Source organism: Callithrix jacchus, chromosome 1 (assembly GCF_049354715.1).
Source record: "Callithrix jacchus isolate 240 chromosome 1, calJac240_pri, whole genome shotgun sequence".
In the NCBI taxonomy this organism is placed as follows: Eukaryota; Metazoa; Chordata; class Mammalia; order Primates; family Cebidae; genus Callithrix; species Callithrix jacchus.
Genome location: NC_133502.1, coordinates 39,601,131 through 39,615,013, shown reverse-complemented (window position 1 = coordinate 39,615,013; position 13,883 = coordinate 39,601,131). Strand labels below are relative to the sequence as shown.

The 13,883-nt window shown below is 39.1% G+C and overlaps 1 protein-coding gene across 20 annotated transcripts in view; it reads left to right on the top strand.

Moving 5' to 3' along the window:
- LMO7 (LIM domain 7) overlaps positions 1–13,883 on the top strand; it is a 228,749-nt gene that overhangs the window by 71,262 nt on the left and 143,604 nt on the right. For all 20 annotated transcript variants that reach the window (XM_078345847.1, XM_017970816.4, XM_035296152.3 and 17 more), the window contains exon 2: positions 9,596–9,666. In XM_078345847.1, coding sequence (XP_078201973.1) covers positions 9,596–9,666 — 71 coding nt within the window. The remainder of the gene's footprint in view (positions 1–9,595; positions 9,667–13,883) is intronic.

Below are 13,883 nucleotides of genomic sequence, written 5' to 3'. Positions count from 1 at the left end.
CATGGAATAACTAAGATGTTACACAGCTTGTTCAGAATTGCGGGTAGAAAGTGGCAGAGCAGGGCTTTAAACACAAGCATCCTGTTGCACAGCCCCTACTTGGCCTCAGCATGTTGTGACCTTAAGGTAAGTAGCTGAGGCAGCCTCTGCAGACCTAGCATTCCTGCTATGAAATTGGCCTTTCTTTTCTGGTTTTGAACTCATACGCTTTTTTTTTTTTTTTTTTTTTTTTTTTAGGAAGAGTCTTAGGTGAATTTACAATGGCATGGGATAGGAGTTGCTAATTAAAAACTTAATCAGATTTTCCAAGTTACTGAGGTTGGAGTAGCTAGTATGTGCAGTATGAATGCTTTCTAATTTCATGAAAATGTCCACAAAGCTGTTAAAACATTTAAAGGAATCTCTCTTATATTGAAGTTTAGAGTATCATATCTTTATTCCTTTCTCTGTCTCTCTCACACCTATGTCCATACACAGACAAAGTCATGATATGTTAACACATCTTTTTATCCAGGAAAGGTGGAATAAAAGATTAATTGAACATTTTTATTTACTGATCTACCTTCTATACCCTTAACAGAGGAGGATTATTTTTGAAGGCATATTGTATGGTAAAATACCCGACTTTAAAAATATCTAAATAGATTGAGGATAATTTAATTTTTTAGCCTGAAAATACTTTAGGGTCTAATGTAACTGAGTTACTCTTTTACTGAGTGAGTATTTTAAAAATGCTGTCGGTTTTGGTGCCTGTTTCATGTGGGTGGTTGTGTAACTTTCTAGAAAGTTAAACATTCTGAGCCTCAAATTTCGTAGATAATAAAAATTATTAAATTTAAGGCTTGTGTAGAATGCATAGATAATGAGAAAAATTACCTAGCACAAAAACTGGTGTCTGCCTCTTCTATTATTTGTTCCTTTAGGTACAGAAGATGTAGGCAATTGACCTAAATCCGATTGGTTTGACTTCTTTTGAATGTTGTTCTTTTATATTAATACATTTATATATCTGTTATACACAAACACCTGTACTCTTTAAAGAATATAGATAAGCAAAAGATAATGTTAAAAATAGGTGCCATTCTACAACTTAGAAATAATTACTGTTAGTATATTTATTTCATGTTTACTTATGATATATTCTTATAGAGTTATAGAAATTGGGATTATACTCCATGTATTGGTTCATAAATTGGGTACTTTCCTGTTTTATGGTTATATCATAATGTAATCAATTTCTTATTGCTGGGCACTCAGGGTATTTGTAATTGTTGCTGCTTATTCTTTGGAATGCTGTGAAACAGTTCTGTTTTGTATGCTTGTCCTGTTGTCCTAGTATAAGTGTTGCATATCATTAATTACCTTCTAGAATTGTGGTATCATATTATATTCAGTAGTGTACAGAGCATGCCAGAATGTCATGTCCTCAAAATGTAAACTATTATTTAAAACCTTCATTTAGTTTTTATATTGTCTTTTAAAAAATACAGTATAAATGGAATCTGGTCTTCTATCATCATTATTTAGGTTTTGGAAAGTACCTAAGTATAAGAGTATATCAATATTTGGATATATGGGGGGTCTGAAGTCTAATACACATGATCTTACCTTTCTATTGTCTTTTTGGGTGAGATGAACCATTATGGGTAGTTAGATTTTCTGAATAGTTTTGAATATTCCATTTTTTCCCACTTTATTAAAAGATATTCTAAATATAGGCAACTCGGCAATGCCTATATGATGCAGAGTTGTGTTTCTGAGGATGAATTATTGGAGTATTGTCAGAGTGGTAACTTCAGGGTCCATGCACTTGATGAGGTTTGGCATGTACTGTTTAGCCACCCTCAGGAACTTGACTGCACATTTCAGCCACTACAAACTAATAAGCAGGTGATACTTTCCCTGCTTCAGATGAGCAGACTGGGGTGCTGAGAGGTTATGTAACTTGCTTAAGATAACACAGTTATTAGGTAGTGAACATGGAATTTGAGCGGACTTTTGTCAGACTTCAGTTCTTTTTTCTGTTTGTTTTTTGAGATGGAGTCTTGCTCTTGTTGCCCTGGCTGGAGTGCAGTGGTGCAATCGCGGCTCACTGCAACCTCCACCTCCTGGGTTCAAGTGATTCTCCTGCTTCAGCTTCCTGAGTAGCTAGGATTACAGGCCTGTGCCACCTCTCCTGGCTAATTTTGTATTTTTAGTAGAGATGGGGTTTCTCCATGTTGGTCAGGCTGGTCTGGAACTCCCAACCGCAGGTGATCCACCCACCTCGGCCTCCCAAAGAGCTGGGTTTGCAGGTGCGCGCCACCACGCCCAGCCTCAGTTCTTTTTCTTTCCATTTTGCCGCTTGCCACAGGATGCCCCCTTACTTGGCCCACTCACTGCTGTTGACTGTCATTCTTCACTGCTATCCAGTCTCTGTAGGACACAGCCTTTCTTTCTTCTAAGTCACTGTTTCTGATCTATATTGATTTGGAAAAGTAACTGCCAGATTTTAGTAAGTGTCAGTGGCTCTGAGGAGCTTTGCTATGACTAGAGAGAATGGACTTTAACATCTGCGTCGGATATTTCTGGGTCTTTTTCATGCTTTTGGCTTTGCATAGGAGTTTTCAGATGAATGACATGTTACGACGTTTTCTGTAGTTGAGATCTACACTCCTCTTGAGTTGGTGTTGGAATAATTTGGGGCAAATTCAAAAGAGTTTGTGTTGCACAGGTTGTTTGGGATAATCCAGGGTCCTCCCAGAGTTATTTTCAGAAGAATATGCCATTCTCTTTGGGTATGTTTTACTGTACTTTAAACATTATGTTTTACATATGAGGCTGTGGACTCCCTGAGGGAAGAACTGCCTGCCTTAAAAAAAGTGCTTTTGGTAAATTCCTACCCACTATTCAGGTAGTGGCTGTAACAGACACCCAGCCTTTGCTTAAGTAAAGCAGCAGTGCAGCCCTTCTGTAGTTTAATGCCAAGTATAGGAAGGATCTAATTCTTCTGAGTTTCAGCATGTTACCTCCTGGCCCAGGCTCCTGTCCAGATGTATAGACCAGCTTGTGAGAAACACAGCCAATATTTTGTCAGCTAACAGATATCATGCCTAGCTGCAGCAGTGTTGTGGAATGAAGATACTCAGGGATTCTAGGTGGACTGTGAAGCTGGAAGCAGTGAGGACAGCTTGGGGGATGGTGGTGACGGTCCCTTCATTGAGCCCTGGAGCTGACTTGGGATTTAAGATTAAGATTTGGGACTTTCCAGTTCAGGATTCCAGAAATGTATTTCTTTCTGAAGCAGCAGGTGAAGCAAGGACTATTCCTGCTTTTAGGTGGCAGCTACATCTCCAGGACAGCTGCTGTCACTGCTGTTGGTCCCTGTCCTCCCCCCGAGCTGGGACTCGGGGGTTGTTCTTGGAGCAGTTTTTTCCCACCATGCCTTCATTTTCTCTGCTACTGTTTCCGCTGTGGAATCCCCTTTTCTTTCCCGACCACCTTCCCCTTTAGAGAGAGAATCTAGATATTTTTCTAAAGGTTTTACCAGCATTATTGGTGGTGGTAACTGCAGGTGCCTCTTCCTATGTCATTTCTTTTTTCTTTTCTTTTCTTTTTTTTTTTTTTTTTTTGTAGAGGGTGGGAAACTTTTAATTATTTGAAAAAAGACCTGAATGACAATGGATTATTATGTGGGATGTCAGCCAGACACTGAGAGTAGAAGGAGCCAGCAGGCAAGGTAATGCCACACTTCCTATGTGCAGCAGCTCGGGTGTCAGAGAGACGTGGGTCCAGGATCTGGCTCCAGTGCTGCCAGCCACACGGAGATGAAAAGTTTGACAAGGAGAGAAACATAAGAGGCAGTTTTCACACCTGCTAAAGTGAGATGACAACAGTGTCTCCCCATAGGCTTGTTATGAGGATTAAAATGAGGAGCCTAGACCACTGTTTAAGTGAGGGGTCATGAAACAGTGAGTCCACACCAACACTCAAACTTTAGTTTGCACATGAATCACCTAGTGATCTGGCCAGAAAGCAGATCCTGACTCAGTAGGTCTGGGCTGGGGCCTGAGACTTTGAACTTCTGTTTTTTTCTTTTCTTTTCTCCCTCCTCCCCCGCTTCCTCCCTCCCTCCCTCCCTCCCTCCCTTCCTCTCCCTCTCTTTCTTTCTTTCACTTCAGGTGCATACTATATCTGGCGTTTCTCCCCATGTTATCCCTCCCCACCCTCCCTTCCCTCCCCTCCCTCCCCACCCCCTGCTGTCTCTCCCCTACCCCCTCCAGCTGCCCCCAGTGTGTGATGCTCCTCTCCCTGAGTCCATGTGTTCTCATTGTTCAACACCCGAAGTCTTACTCTGTTGCCCTGGCTGGAGTGTGGGTTCAAGCAATTCTCCTGCCTCAACCTCCTGAGGAGCTGGGATTACGGGCGTGTGCCACCACACTCAGCTAGTTTTTATATTTTTTAGTAAAAATGGGGTTTTACCACATTGGCAAGGTTGGTCTCAAACTCCTGACCTCAAGTGATCCATTTGCCTCAGCCTTCCAAAGTGCTGGGCTGATAGATGTGAGCAACTGCACCTGGCCAGACTGTGCATTTTTAACCAGCTCCCTGGTGGCATAGATGAGGCTGACCTGGGGCCCTCCCTTGGAGCCATGGGGCCTAAGATACTTCACCCCACGCCTGATAGACAGGTAGTATACACACAGTAGATAGAGCTGCTATAAATACTGCTGTTACCTCTATGTTAAGATCAATAGAATTCTAGTCCTCAGATTTTTCATTCCTCATTGGGCTGCTCTTAATGGGTGAAGCACAGGTAAGCCACTCTCTTCTACCCATGGAAGTCTTGCTCTGTCAGCCAGGCTGGATCTTGGCTCACTGCAACCTCCACCACCTGGGTTCAAGAGATTCTCCTGCCTCAACTTCTAGAGTAGCTGGAATTACAGATGCATGCCACCATGCCAGGCTAATTTTTGTATTTTTAGAGATATGGAGTTTTACCACGTTCACCAGGCAGGTCTTGAACTCCTGGCCTCAAGTGATCCACCCACCTTGGCCTCCCAAAGCACTGGGTTTACAGGCATAAGCTACCATGCCTAGCCTGCTTTTCTGGTGTTCTCAGAAGGGAGGGTCTGGAACATCCTAGTAAGCCATGGCTGGAGAATATAGTATTACCCACTGAACATAGAGATATTAGAGATTCTTGGGATGCAAATTGTGGCTATGTGTTTTTTGAGAGGTTCCTTAAATAGTTTTTTTAAAAATCAGAAGTCATTTGAAAGGAAAGAATCCCATCTCTGCTCTCTGTGTGAAGATGCAGTTAAAGTGCCCCAGAAGGAGGAAAATGACTGTAACTGATGATAAACATCTATAAAGAGAGAAATGTTAGGGAGTTTTGGAGAAGCGGGAGGGAACACCATTTCTAACCGTGATAGAGTCAGTAGTATTAGACTAACCTCCTGGTAAAAACAATAAAAGCTGGAAAACATCCACAATAAACTGTTTGAAGGTATTGAAATGCAATGAACATTGGCAGGACCAAACATGAGGCAATCCTCGAGAGGAAGAACCCACTGTGGGGAATCAGCCTCTTTCCTTTATATATATTTTTAAAAATATGTATTTTATTGCATTTTAGGTTCGGGGTATATGTAAAGAACATGCAGGATTGTTGCATAGGTACATATATGGCAATGTGGTTTGCTGCCTCCAACCCCATCACCTATATCTGGCATTTCTCCCATGTTATCCCTTTCCAACTCCCTACCCCCCACTGTTCCTCCTCTAGTCCCTGCCCACAGACCTCAAGGTGTGATGGTCCCCTCCCTGTGTCCATATGTTCTGATTGTTCAACACCTGCCTGTGTGTGAGAACATGTGGTGCTTGATTCTCTCTTCCTGTGTCAGTTTGTTGAGAATGATGGTTTCCAGGTTCATCCATGACCCTACAAAGGACACGAACTCATCGTTTTTTATGGCTGCATGGTATTCCATGGTGTATATGTGCCACATTTTCCCTGTCCAGTCTATCATCCATGGGCATTTGAGTTGGTTCCAAGTCTTTGCTATTGTAAACAGTGCTGCAATGAACATACATGTGCATTTGTCCTTATAATAGAATGATTTATAATCCTTTGGATATATACCCAGTAATGGTATTACTGGGTCAAATGGAATTTCTATTTCTAGGTCCTTGAGGAATTGCCACACTGTCTTCCACAATGGTTGAGCTAATTTACACTCCCACCAACAGTGTAAAAGTGTTCCTATTTCTCCACATCCTCTCCAGCATCTGTTGTCTCCAGATTTTTTAATGATCGCCATTCTAACTGGTATGAGATGGTATCTCAATGTAGTTTAGATTTGCATTTCTCTAATGACCATTGATGATGAGCATTTTTTCATATTTTTGTTGGCCTCATATATGTTTTCTTTTGAGAAGTGTCTGTTCATATCCTTTGCCCACTTTTGAATGGGTTTGTTTGTTTGTTTGTTTTTTCTCGTAAATCTGTTTTAGTTCTTTGTACATTCTGGATATCAGCCCTTTGTCAGATGGGTAGATTGCAAAAATTTTTTCCCATTCTGTTGGTTGCTGGTTCACTCTAATGATTGTTTCTTTTGCTGCACAGAAGCTCTGGAGTTTAATTAGATCCCATTTGTCTATTTTGGCTTTTGTTGCCAATGCTTTTGGTGTTTTAGTCATGAAGTCCTTGCCTATGCCTATGTCCTGAATAGTTTTGCCTAGGTTTTCTTCTAGGGTTTTTATGGTGTTAGGTCTTATGTTTAAGTCTCTAATCCATCTGAAGTGAGTTTTAGTGTAAGAGGTCACTAAAACTATGTAATTTCTTTTTTTTCTTTTCTTTTTTTTTTTTTTTAGTGGGATGGGAGAATCACAAGGAATCAGGTGTTCAGAGGAATGTATTGAGTAGAGGTGAGGAACTAGTTTGTTGAAAAGTTAAAAAAAAGGAGAGAAGGAGAGGAAGAGGAAGAAAAAGAGGGAGAGAGAACAGGGATATTGCTTCATTCTAAAAATGGGTATTAATAATGGCCGATCAATATTTTGTGTATTTAAAATGGAGAACTCTATAAATATTTATTGAGTTTATTTGTTCCGGATCTGAGTTGAAGTCCTGGATATCCTTATTAATTTTCTGTCTCATTGAGTCTAAATCTCGTTATGGGTCTTATGTATCTGGGTATTAAGATCTCTTATTGTTGCATTGATCCTTTTACCACTGTATCTTTGTTGCTTTGAAATCTATTTTATCAAATGTGAGAATTGCAACTCCTGCTTTTCGTTTATTTATTTATTTTTGCTCTCCATTTGGTTGGTAAATTTTTCTCCAACCCTTTGTTTCGAGTCTTTGTGTATCTTTGGATACACCATTAGGTTTTGGCTGTATCTTTTGATTGGGATTTAGTCGATTTAAATTTAGGGTTACTGCCATTTGATGTTAACTGGCTATTTTATCCATTCGTTGATGTAAATTCTTCTTTATGTTGATGCTCTTTACTTTTTGGTATATTTTTAGAAAGGCTCATACTGGTTGTTCCTTTCTATGTATAATGCTTCTTTCAGAAGTTCTTGTAAAGCAGGCCTGATGGTAATAAAATCTCTGAGTACTTGCTTGTTCATAAAAGATTTTATTTTTCCTTCAATTGTGAAGCTTAGTTTGGCAGGATATGAGATTCTAGGCTGAAAGTTCTGTTCTTTAAGTATGTTGAATATTGGCCCCCACTCTCTTCTGGCTTGTAGGGTTTCCACTGAGAGATCTGCTGTAAGTCTAATAGGCTTCCCTTTATGGGTAACCTGGCCTTTCTCTCTGGCTGCCCTTAGTATTTTCTCCTTCGTTTCAATCCTGGGAATCTAACGATTACATAATCGTTGCTCTTCTTGCGGAATATCTTTGTGGTGTTCTCTGTATTACCTGGGGTTGAATAGTGTCCTGCTTTGCTAGATTGGGAAAATTTTCCTGACTAATATCCTGAAAAGTATTTTCCAGCTTGGATTCATTCTCTCCATCACATTCAGGTACACCAATCAAACGTAGATTGGGTCTTTTCACATAGTTCCATATATCTTGGAGACTTTGCTCATTCCTTTTCATCCTTCTTTCTCTATTCTTGTCTTGTCATTTTATTTCATTAAGTTGGTCTTCGACCTCTGATATCCTTTCTTCTGCTTGATCAATTCTGCTATTTAAACTTGTGCATATTTCACTAAGTTCTCGTGTTGTATTTTTCAGCTCCATTAGTTCATTTATATTCCTCTCTATATTGTCTATTCATTTCGTCAAACCTTTTCTCAAAGATCTTAGTTTCTTTACATTGGGTTAGAACAAATTCTTTTAATTCCTAGAAGTTTCTTATCATTCACCTTCTAAAGCCTACTTCAGATAATGGAACACAGTCCTTTTCCATCAGGGCTTGTTCCGTTGCTGATGAGGAACTGCAATCCCCTGTAGAGGGAGAGGGGTTCTGATTTTGGGTATCCTCGGCCTTCTTAGGCTGTTTTTTTCCCTTTATTATAAATTTATCCATCTGTCGTCTTTACAATTACCGCCTTTCTAATTAGGTTTCTGAGTCGACGTCCAATTTATTGATTACCAGTGCTGGGATTCAAGCAACCCACTGCACCGGCCAAAATAGCAGCGATAAGACTGATGGTGCTCTTCTGCCCGGGAATCTCTGGTCTGGCTTCCTTCTTGAGTCTGCAACAAGCAGCTCTGCCTTCCCGGAGCTCCAAACACCGGTCAGTAAGGGAACCAGTCCCGTTTACTCTGCATGAAGAGCTGTCGCGCCAAGGCGCCGGCAAAACCGCTATGCCAGCCACAAGAGTCGCGCTGGTGAACCGCGGGGCTCCTCCACTAGAAATCTGCTGGTCCGTGAGCAGCGAAAATTCGTCTGAAAGTGTGGCGTCCTCTCGTTCTCTGAGCTTTCACTGGGAGCTACAATCCTGAGCTGTTAGTGATTAGCCATCTTGGATCTCTGTCAACTATGTAATTTCTTAAGTTGGGAATTGCCTGTTTAAAATATTCACCATTTCACCTCTCTCTCTGTGCCAGGATTTAATAGTCTCCTCCCTAGGGTGTCTCCATAAATGGCTCTGTGCATCAATTATGGCCATTTCATAAATAAGTTTAAAAAGCATCGTGCCCTCTGTTATTTATCTTTGTAATGAAACTTGAGGACTATAGAGATGGAATTGGAATTAATGATATGTGTATTCAGTGTAGCTGGTATTTTGAATTTAGATCTTAAACTGTTTTTATTCACTCAGTAGAATAGACCATCCATAGTTTTTTAAAAAATATATAAAATATGTTGGAAATTTAGTTGAGCTCTTACCTTTTGTTTATCATCCAATAAAATGATTATGTTACCAAAAACCCTCATTGTATTTTTTTCCTGTATATACTTGGCATACTAAGATGGTTAACCTCTCTCTTTGTAACATAAAACAAACACTACATAGTCCTTTAAGGAACAGATTATAGGATCTAACAGTCTAATCCTTCAAGTATAACATTAAATGCATATTAATTAATCTAATATTGAATTTGACTTGAGTGTTATCCCTACTTAAGAGAAAATTAATACCCAAATCTATCTTTCAGGCAGTAACAGAGAAGAATTTTGAAACAAAAGATTTTCGAGCTTCTCTAGAAAACGGTGTTCTGCTGTGTGAGTAAGTATTTAAAATATTTAAAAAATACTTCAAAGGCAAAAATATGTGTGTGTGGGTGATGAAGGGTTTGGCTCCTCCCAAGGCCACCATAGTCGCAGAAATGTGTTCTTGCTCACAGGTGAGATTTGATCCCTGCAAATTGATACCTCACAGTGCGAGACAGTAGGAAGAAGGGGTTATCAGTCTCTGTAGCTACAGATAGCACTGGTAACATACGTATTATTTTTAATTAGTAAACAAGAAAGATTCCATTACATGGTGGACCAGTAGTGGGTGGATGGTTGATAAAGAAGCCTTACAACATTTTACCATTGATCTCTTAGTCTGAATAATCTAATGGGTAGAATTGCCTGGCTTAGAACTTAATACACAAAGTTTTTTCTTCATCAATCAATCATGATGATTGGAGTGGTAGATTTTTCTTTTAAGTTTTAAGTGGAGTCATTATCAAAATCAATTTGAGTTAAGGACGATTCATTCAATTAATGGATACCATTGAGAACCATACCCTAGACTTTGCTTACAAAGAAGTAAAATAGGCTAGTAACCATGAATGATGGTATAAGGCCTACATTGCATCTGTAGTGTGATATTTTGTTCCCCAACGGATGCATTGTGCAGTTAACCAAGCTTGCAACCTTTGGGAAGAAGGGAGAGGCAGGCCTGTGGAGCATAACGATGAAATCCTGGGTGAAGGTAGAAGTTGCAGAAGTGAACAAATAAATTCTAAGAATGTACTTAAGTACTCACCCACATTTTTGAAAGCACTTAATTATTTCAGTTTAGACACTTACTGCACAGGCATTTATGCTATCTGTCCACATGTAAGCAGTGAGAGTGTATGCACTAGTACTTAGAGATTTTTTAATCCTTTTCAAGGAGTTGTTTGCAGGAAAGGTCTGGAATCAAAGGGCCTAGGTTAGATTTCTAGCTCCATTACTTTTGGACCTTTGAATAAGTCACTTCAAATCTTTGAACATTGGCCAAGTGACTTAACATTTGAGCCTTATTTTCTCATCTGTAAAGTGGAGATCAAGGTATTTGTTGTACTTAATTTACAGGGTTGCTGAGTTCAACAGCATGTGTATATATTAAGGTTTTTGTAAACTGTCAAACTTGGTATGAATACAAGTTGTTGCTAGAGGATGGGCATGTAAATAACAGTCTCTGTCTTGTCCGTGCTGTTAGCAGGTGTTCAAACTTCTTTGTCTTAGGATGATATTACTAATTTGTTCCATATGAAGTTGGTGGTGTCTAACCACTTGTGACTGACAGAAATGTCAGTTTCATGTGGTTTCACCTAATGTATAGCAGGACAGACACGTGAATAAGGGTCAGGAATAAAGTTTAAAGTGTGTTTCTTGTCATCTTCCAGTGTCACATTCATGGGAATATGAATAGTGTTTAAATTAGTTGGACAATGAGTCAAATAGTGTTTCAACTAGTTTAAGTAGACCACGTAGCCCAATTCGTCACTAATGGGAAGTTATTTTTCTCTTAATTTGAAAACTGTAGGATTGAAATGTATTCTAGTAATGTTTAGAAGATGGAGGGGAAACAGTGCCTATTAGAAAGAGGCATGTGACCTGCAAACTACCTTAGCTATTATTTGATGTTTGCAGTAAAGAAAAGCCATCAACCATACACCCCACAAGTCTGAATAAGAATTGGGTAGGTTTTATAGGAAGTTTGCCTATGAAGCACAGGGTTTCTTTTTAGATTTACAAAAGCATATATCTCAAATACATGATCTTTTCAAATAAGTCACTTTGTAGGTTATATATTTCCAGGAATCAACTATGCCCATAATATTTTAGGGATCCCACTTTTGGGACATTAAGCCCATAAATAGATCATTAAACATGTTTGATAGTGATACACAGTTTTTGATTTAAAATGCATCTTATGCACCAGGCTGGGCTCTGAATGATTGGAAGTGATTTCTAAAAGCTATACCCAGCCTGAAAAGATCAGCATAGTGTGACCAGGGAAGATATTCGGAGTTGATGAAAAGCTATTGTGAACACAGGCAGTACAGGTTAGAATAAATATGTAATTTCTACCTTAATGGCAACAGCAAACATTTGGATGAATGTTTAGAGTTATATTGGTTTTTTTAAAAAGTCACTTTAATTCTGAGACTTCCAAAGCTCATTCTAATACTGTTTTCTAATTGGAATAGCACTAGTTGGGAGTTTTGTGCATTACCACATAAGTCTAATCAATCTCTTAGTACCCAATATTCTTTAATGTTTCCCAAAAGTAGCTCAAGTAAATCTTAAGCCATGGTGATCAGCTTGTAATTTACTGTGGGACACCAAAGTACTGCAAAATATCTTTATTAAAAAAACTTTCTCTAAATTGTGAATCACATTGTTTATTGTCACTGGTTAATGATGACACATTCATCTAAAAACTGTGGTGTTAACGAATAAAAAGTCCAGATAACTAGATTTCGTGTGAAATCTGTAACTGAGGAAAGCCTGGCTGGTTGCTCTATGAAATGGTTAAGCAGGCACTGCTGTTTGTGGCCTCATCCACCTGCGTTTTATATATAATGCCTGAGAGGGAAACAAGGTCAGTTGTTCAGAGGTCTGGTATTACAAGCCCTGACTTTTTAATTAATGCTAACTATAGTAAACTGTTTGTCTTTCAGGATATTTTACCCACTGCAGAGCCCAAGTGTTAGCTGAAATATGATTGGGATATTTTTAAAACCTGAATTCATTTTCATACAGGATAAGGCTGACTTCTATGTGGCTCACTGCCAGAATCATATTTCTTGTGAAATATAGGTTCTGCTTGTTGCCTATTAGAAGCCTCTAGGCATTCTTATTTATTACCACCATTAAAGGGTTTTCTTAATATTTCATTCAGTAATTTCAGCAGTTTAAAAAAATGCATTAGTAGTACTCTTTCCTTTTGAACGGGTGTTCTGAAATATCAAAGTGAAGAGTTCAAATGACTTATTGTAGCTTTCACTCAATTGGAAGTGTACTGACATTTCAGGTAGTCTAAAGTGGGGATAAAGTGTGCACTGAGATTTCAGACAAGATATACATTTGAGTAATGAGGATGCTTATGTGTGTTCATTGCCTTTTAATCTGATTGACTAATGAAGCTAGTATCTTTCTGTCGTTTTAGTGTCATTCAGTTTGACTGTGGGATCTCGTGAGTTGAGGGCTAAAGAATAATCCCTTGATGAAAGTATATGGTAGTCTCTCTTGGCTTTCCTAAACAGTGAGATGGGAACACTGTCTGATATTTTGGCTTTTCTCATTAATAAAAGGATTGACAAGTGTGTATAAGGTGATTTTAGGTCCTTGTTATAATGTACTATGATTTTTTTTAGTAGTGTTCATTAATCTGTCTTCTATTTTCTGTATTTCTTGGTGTTTGTGTGGACTGCCTTATATATATTTAAAAAATATATGACAGTGCAAGACTCCATCTCAAAAAAATATGTAAAAGATGTGTCACTTCATCACTGTCCATGATCTTGTTTTACCCTGGGTTCTAGCAGAATTACTCCTCTTCTCTAAGCATACTTGGTTGAGACATAAACAGATGATGATATCAGTAATTTCCCAGTTACTCATCTTATGATGGCAATCTTGGAAATATTCAAATGAAAACATTCTTTTTTTTCTCTGATGAAGAGAGAAGATTTGCTTGACGATAGTCTGATTGGGTGTGTCACTGGTTAGTCAGTCTATACATCCCATTCCTGGAATGATCCCAGGTCTCTGCCACAGTCAGCCACGCATCAGAAGTTTATGCCTTTTTGAACACATGGCTCACATTAAGAACACCGTCACCAGGTCTTCTTTTCCCTTTCTTGCACCTTGGAAAGACAGGAGCAAGATGTTCACCCCTATTGGTTTGAAAGATCCTGTTTCTATTTGTATTAGCTGTGCAACCGCAACTATCTGCCTAAGAATAATGTTTTATTAAAGATATATAACATATATTCAGTTATATATATATATATATTGCAAATACTACTGTTTACTGTGGGGCACTCAGATGATCATTTTAAGGCATTGGGTAAGATAGAGAATGTTGTCACTTGTCATTCCTGCCAAGAGTCTTCTATCTTTTTGCTGGAGTTGGAGATCTCCACCCACACATAGAGTGCTGGTGATATGGATAGGCCCCTGGGGCTTCTGCGCAGTGTTCCATGGGAAGCCCTGAGGCTTTCAGGTAGTGGGAAGGGC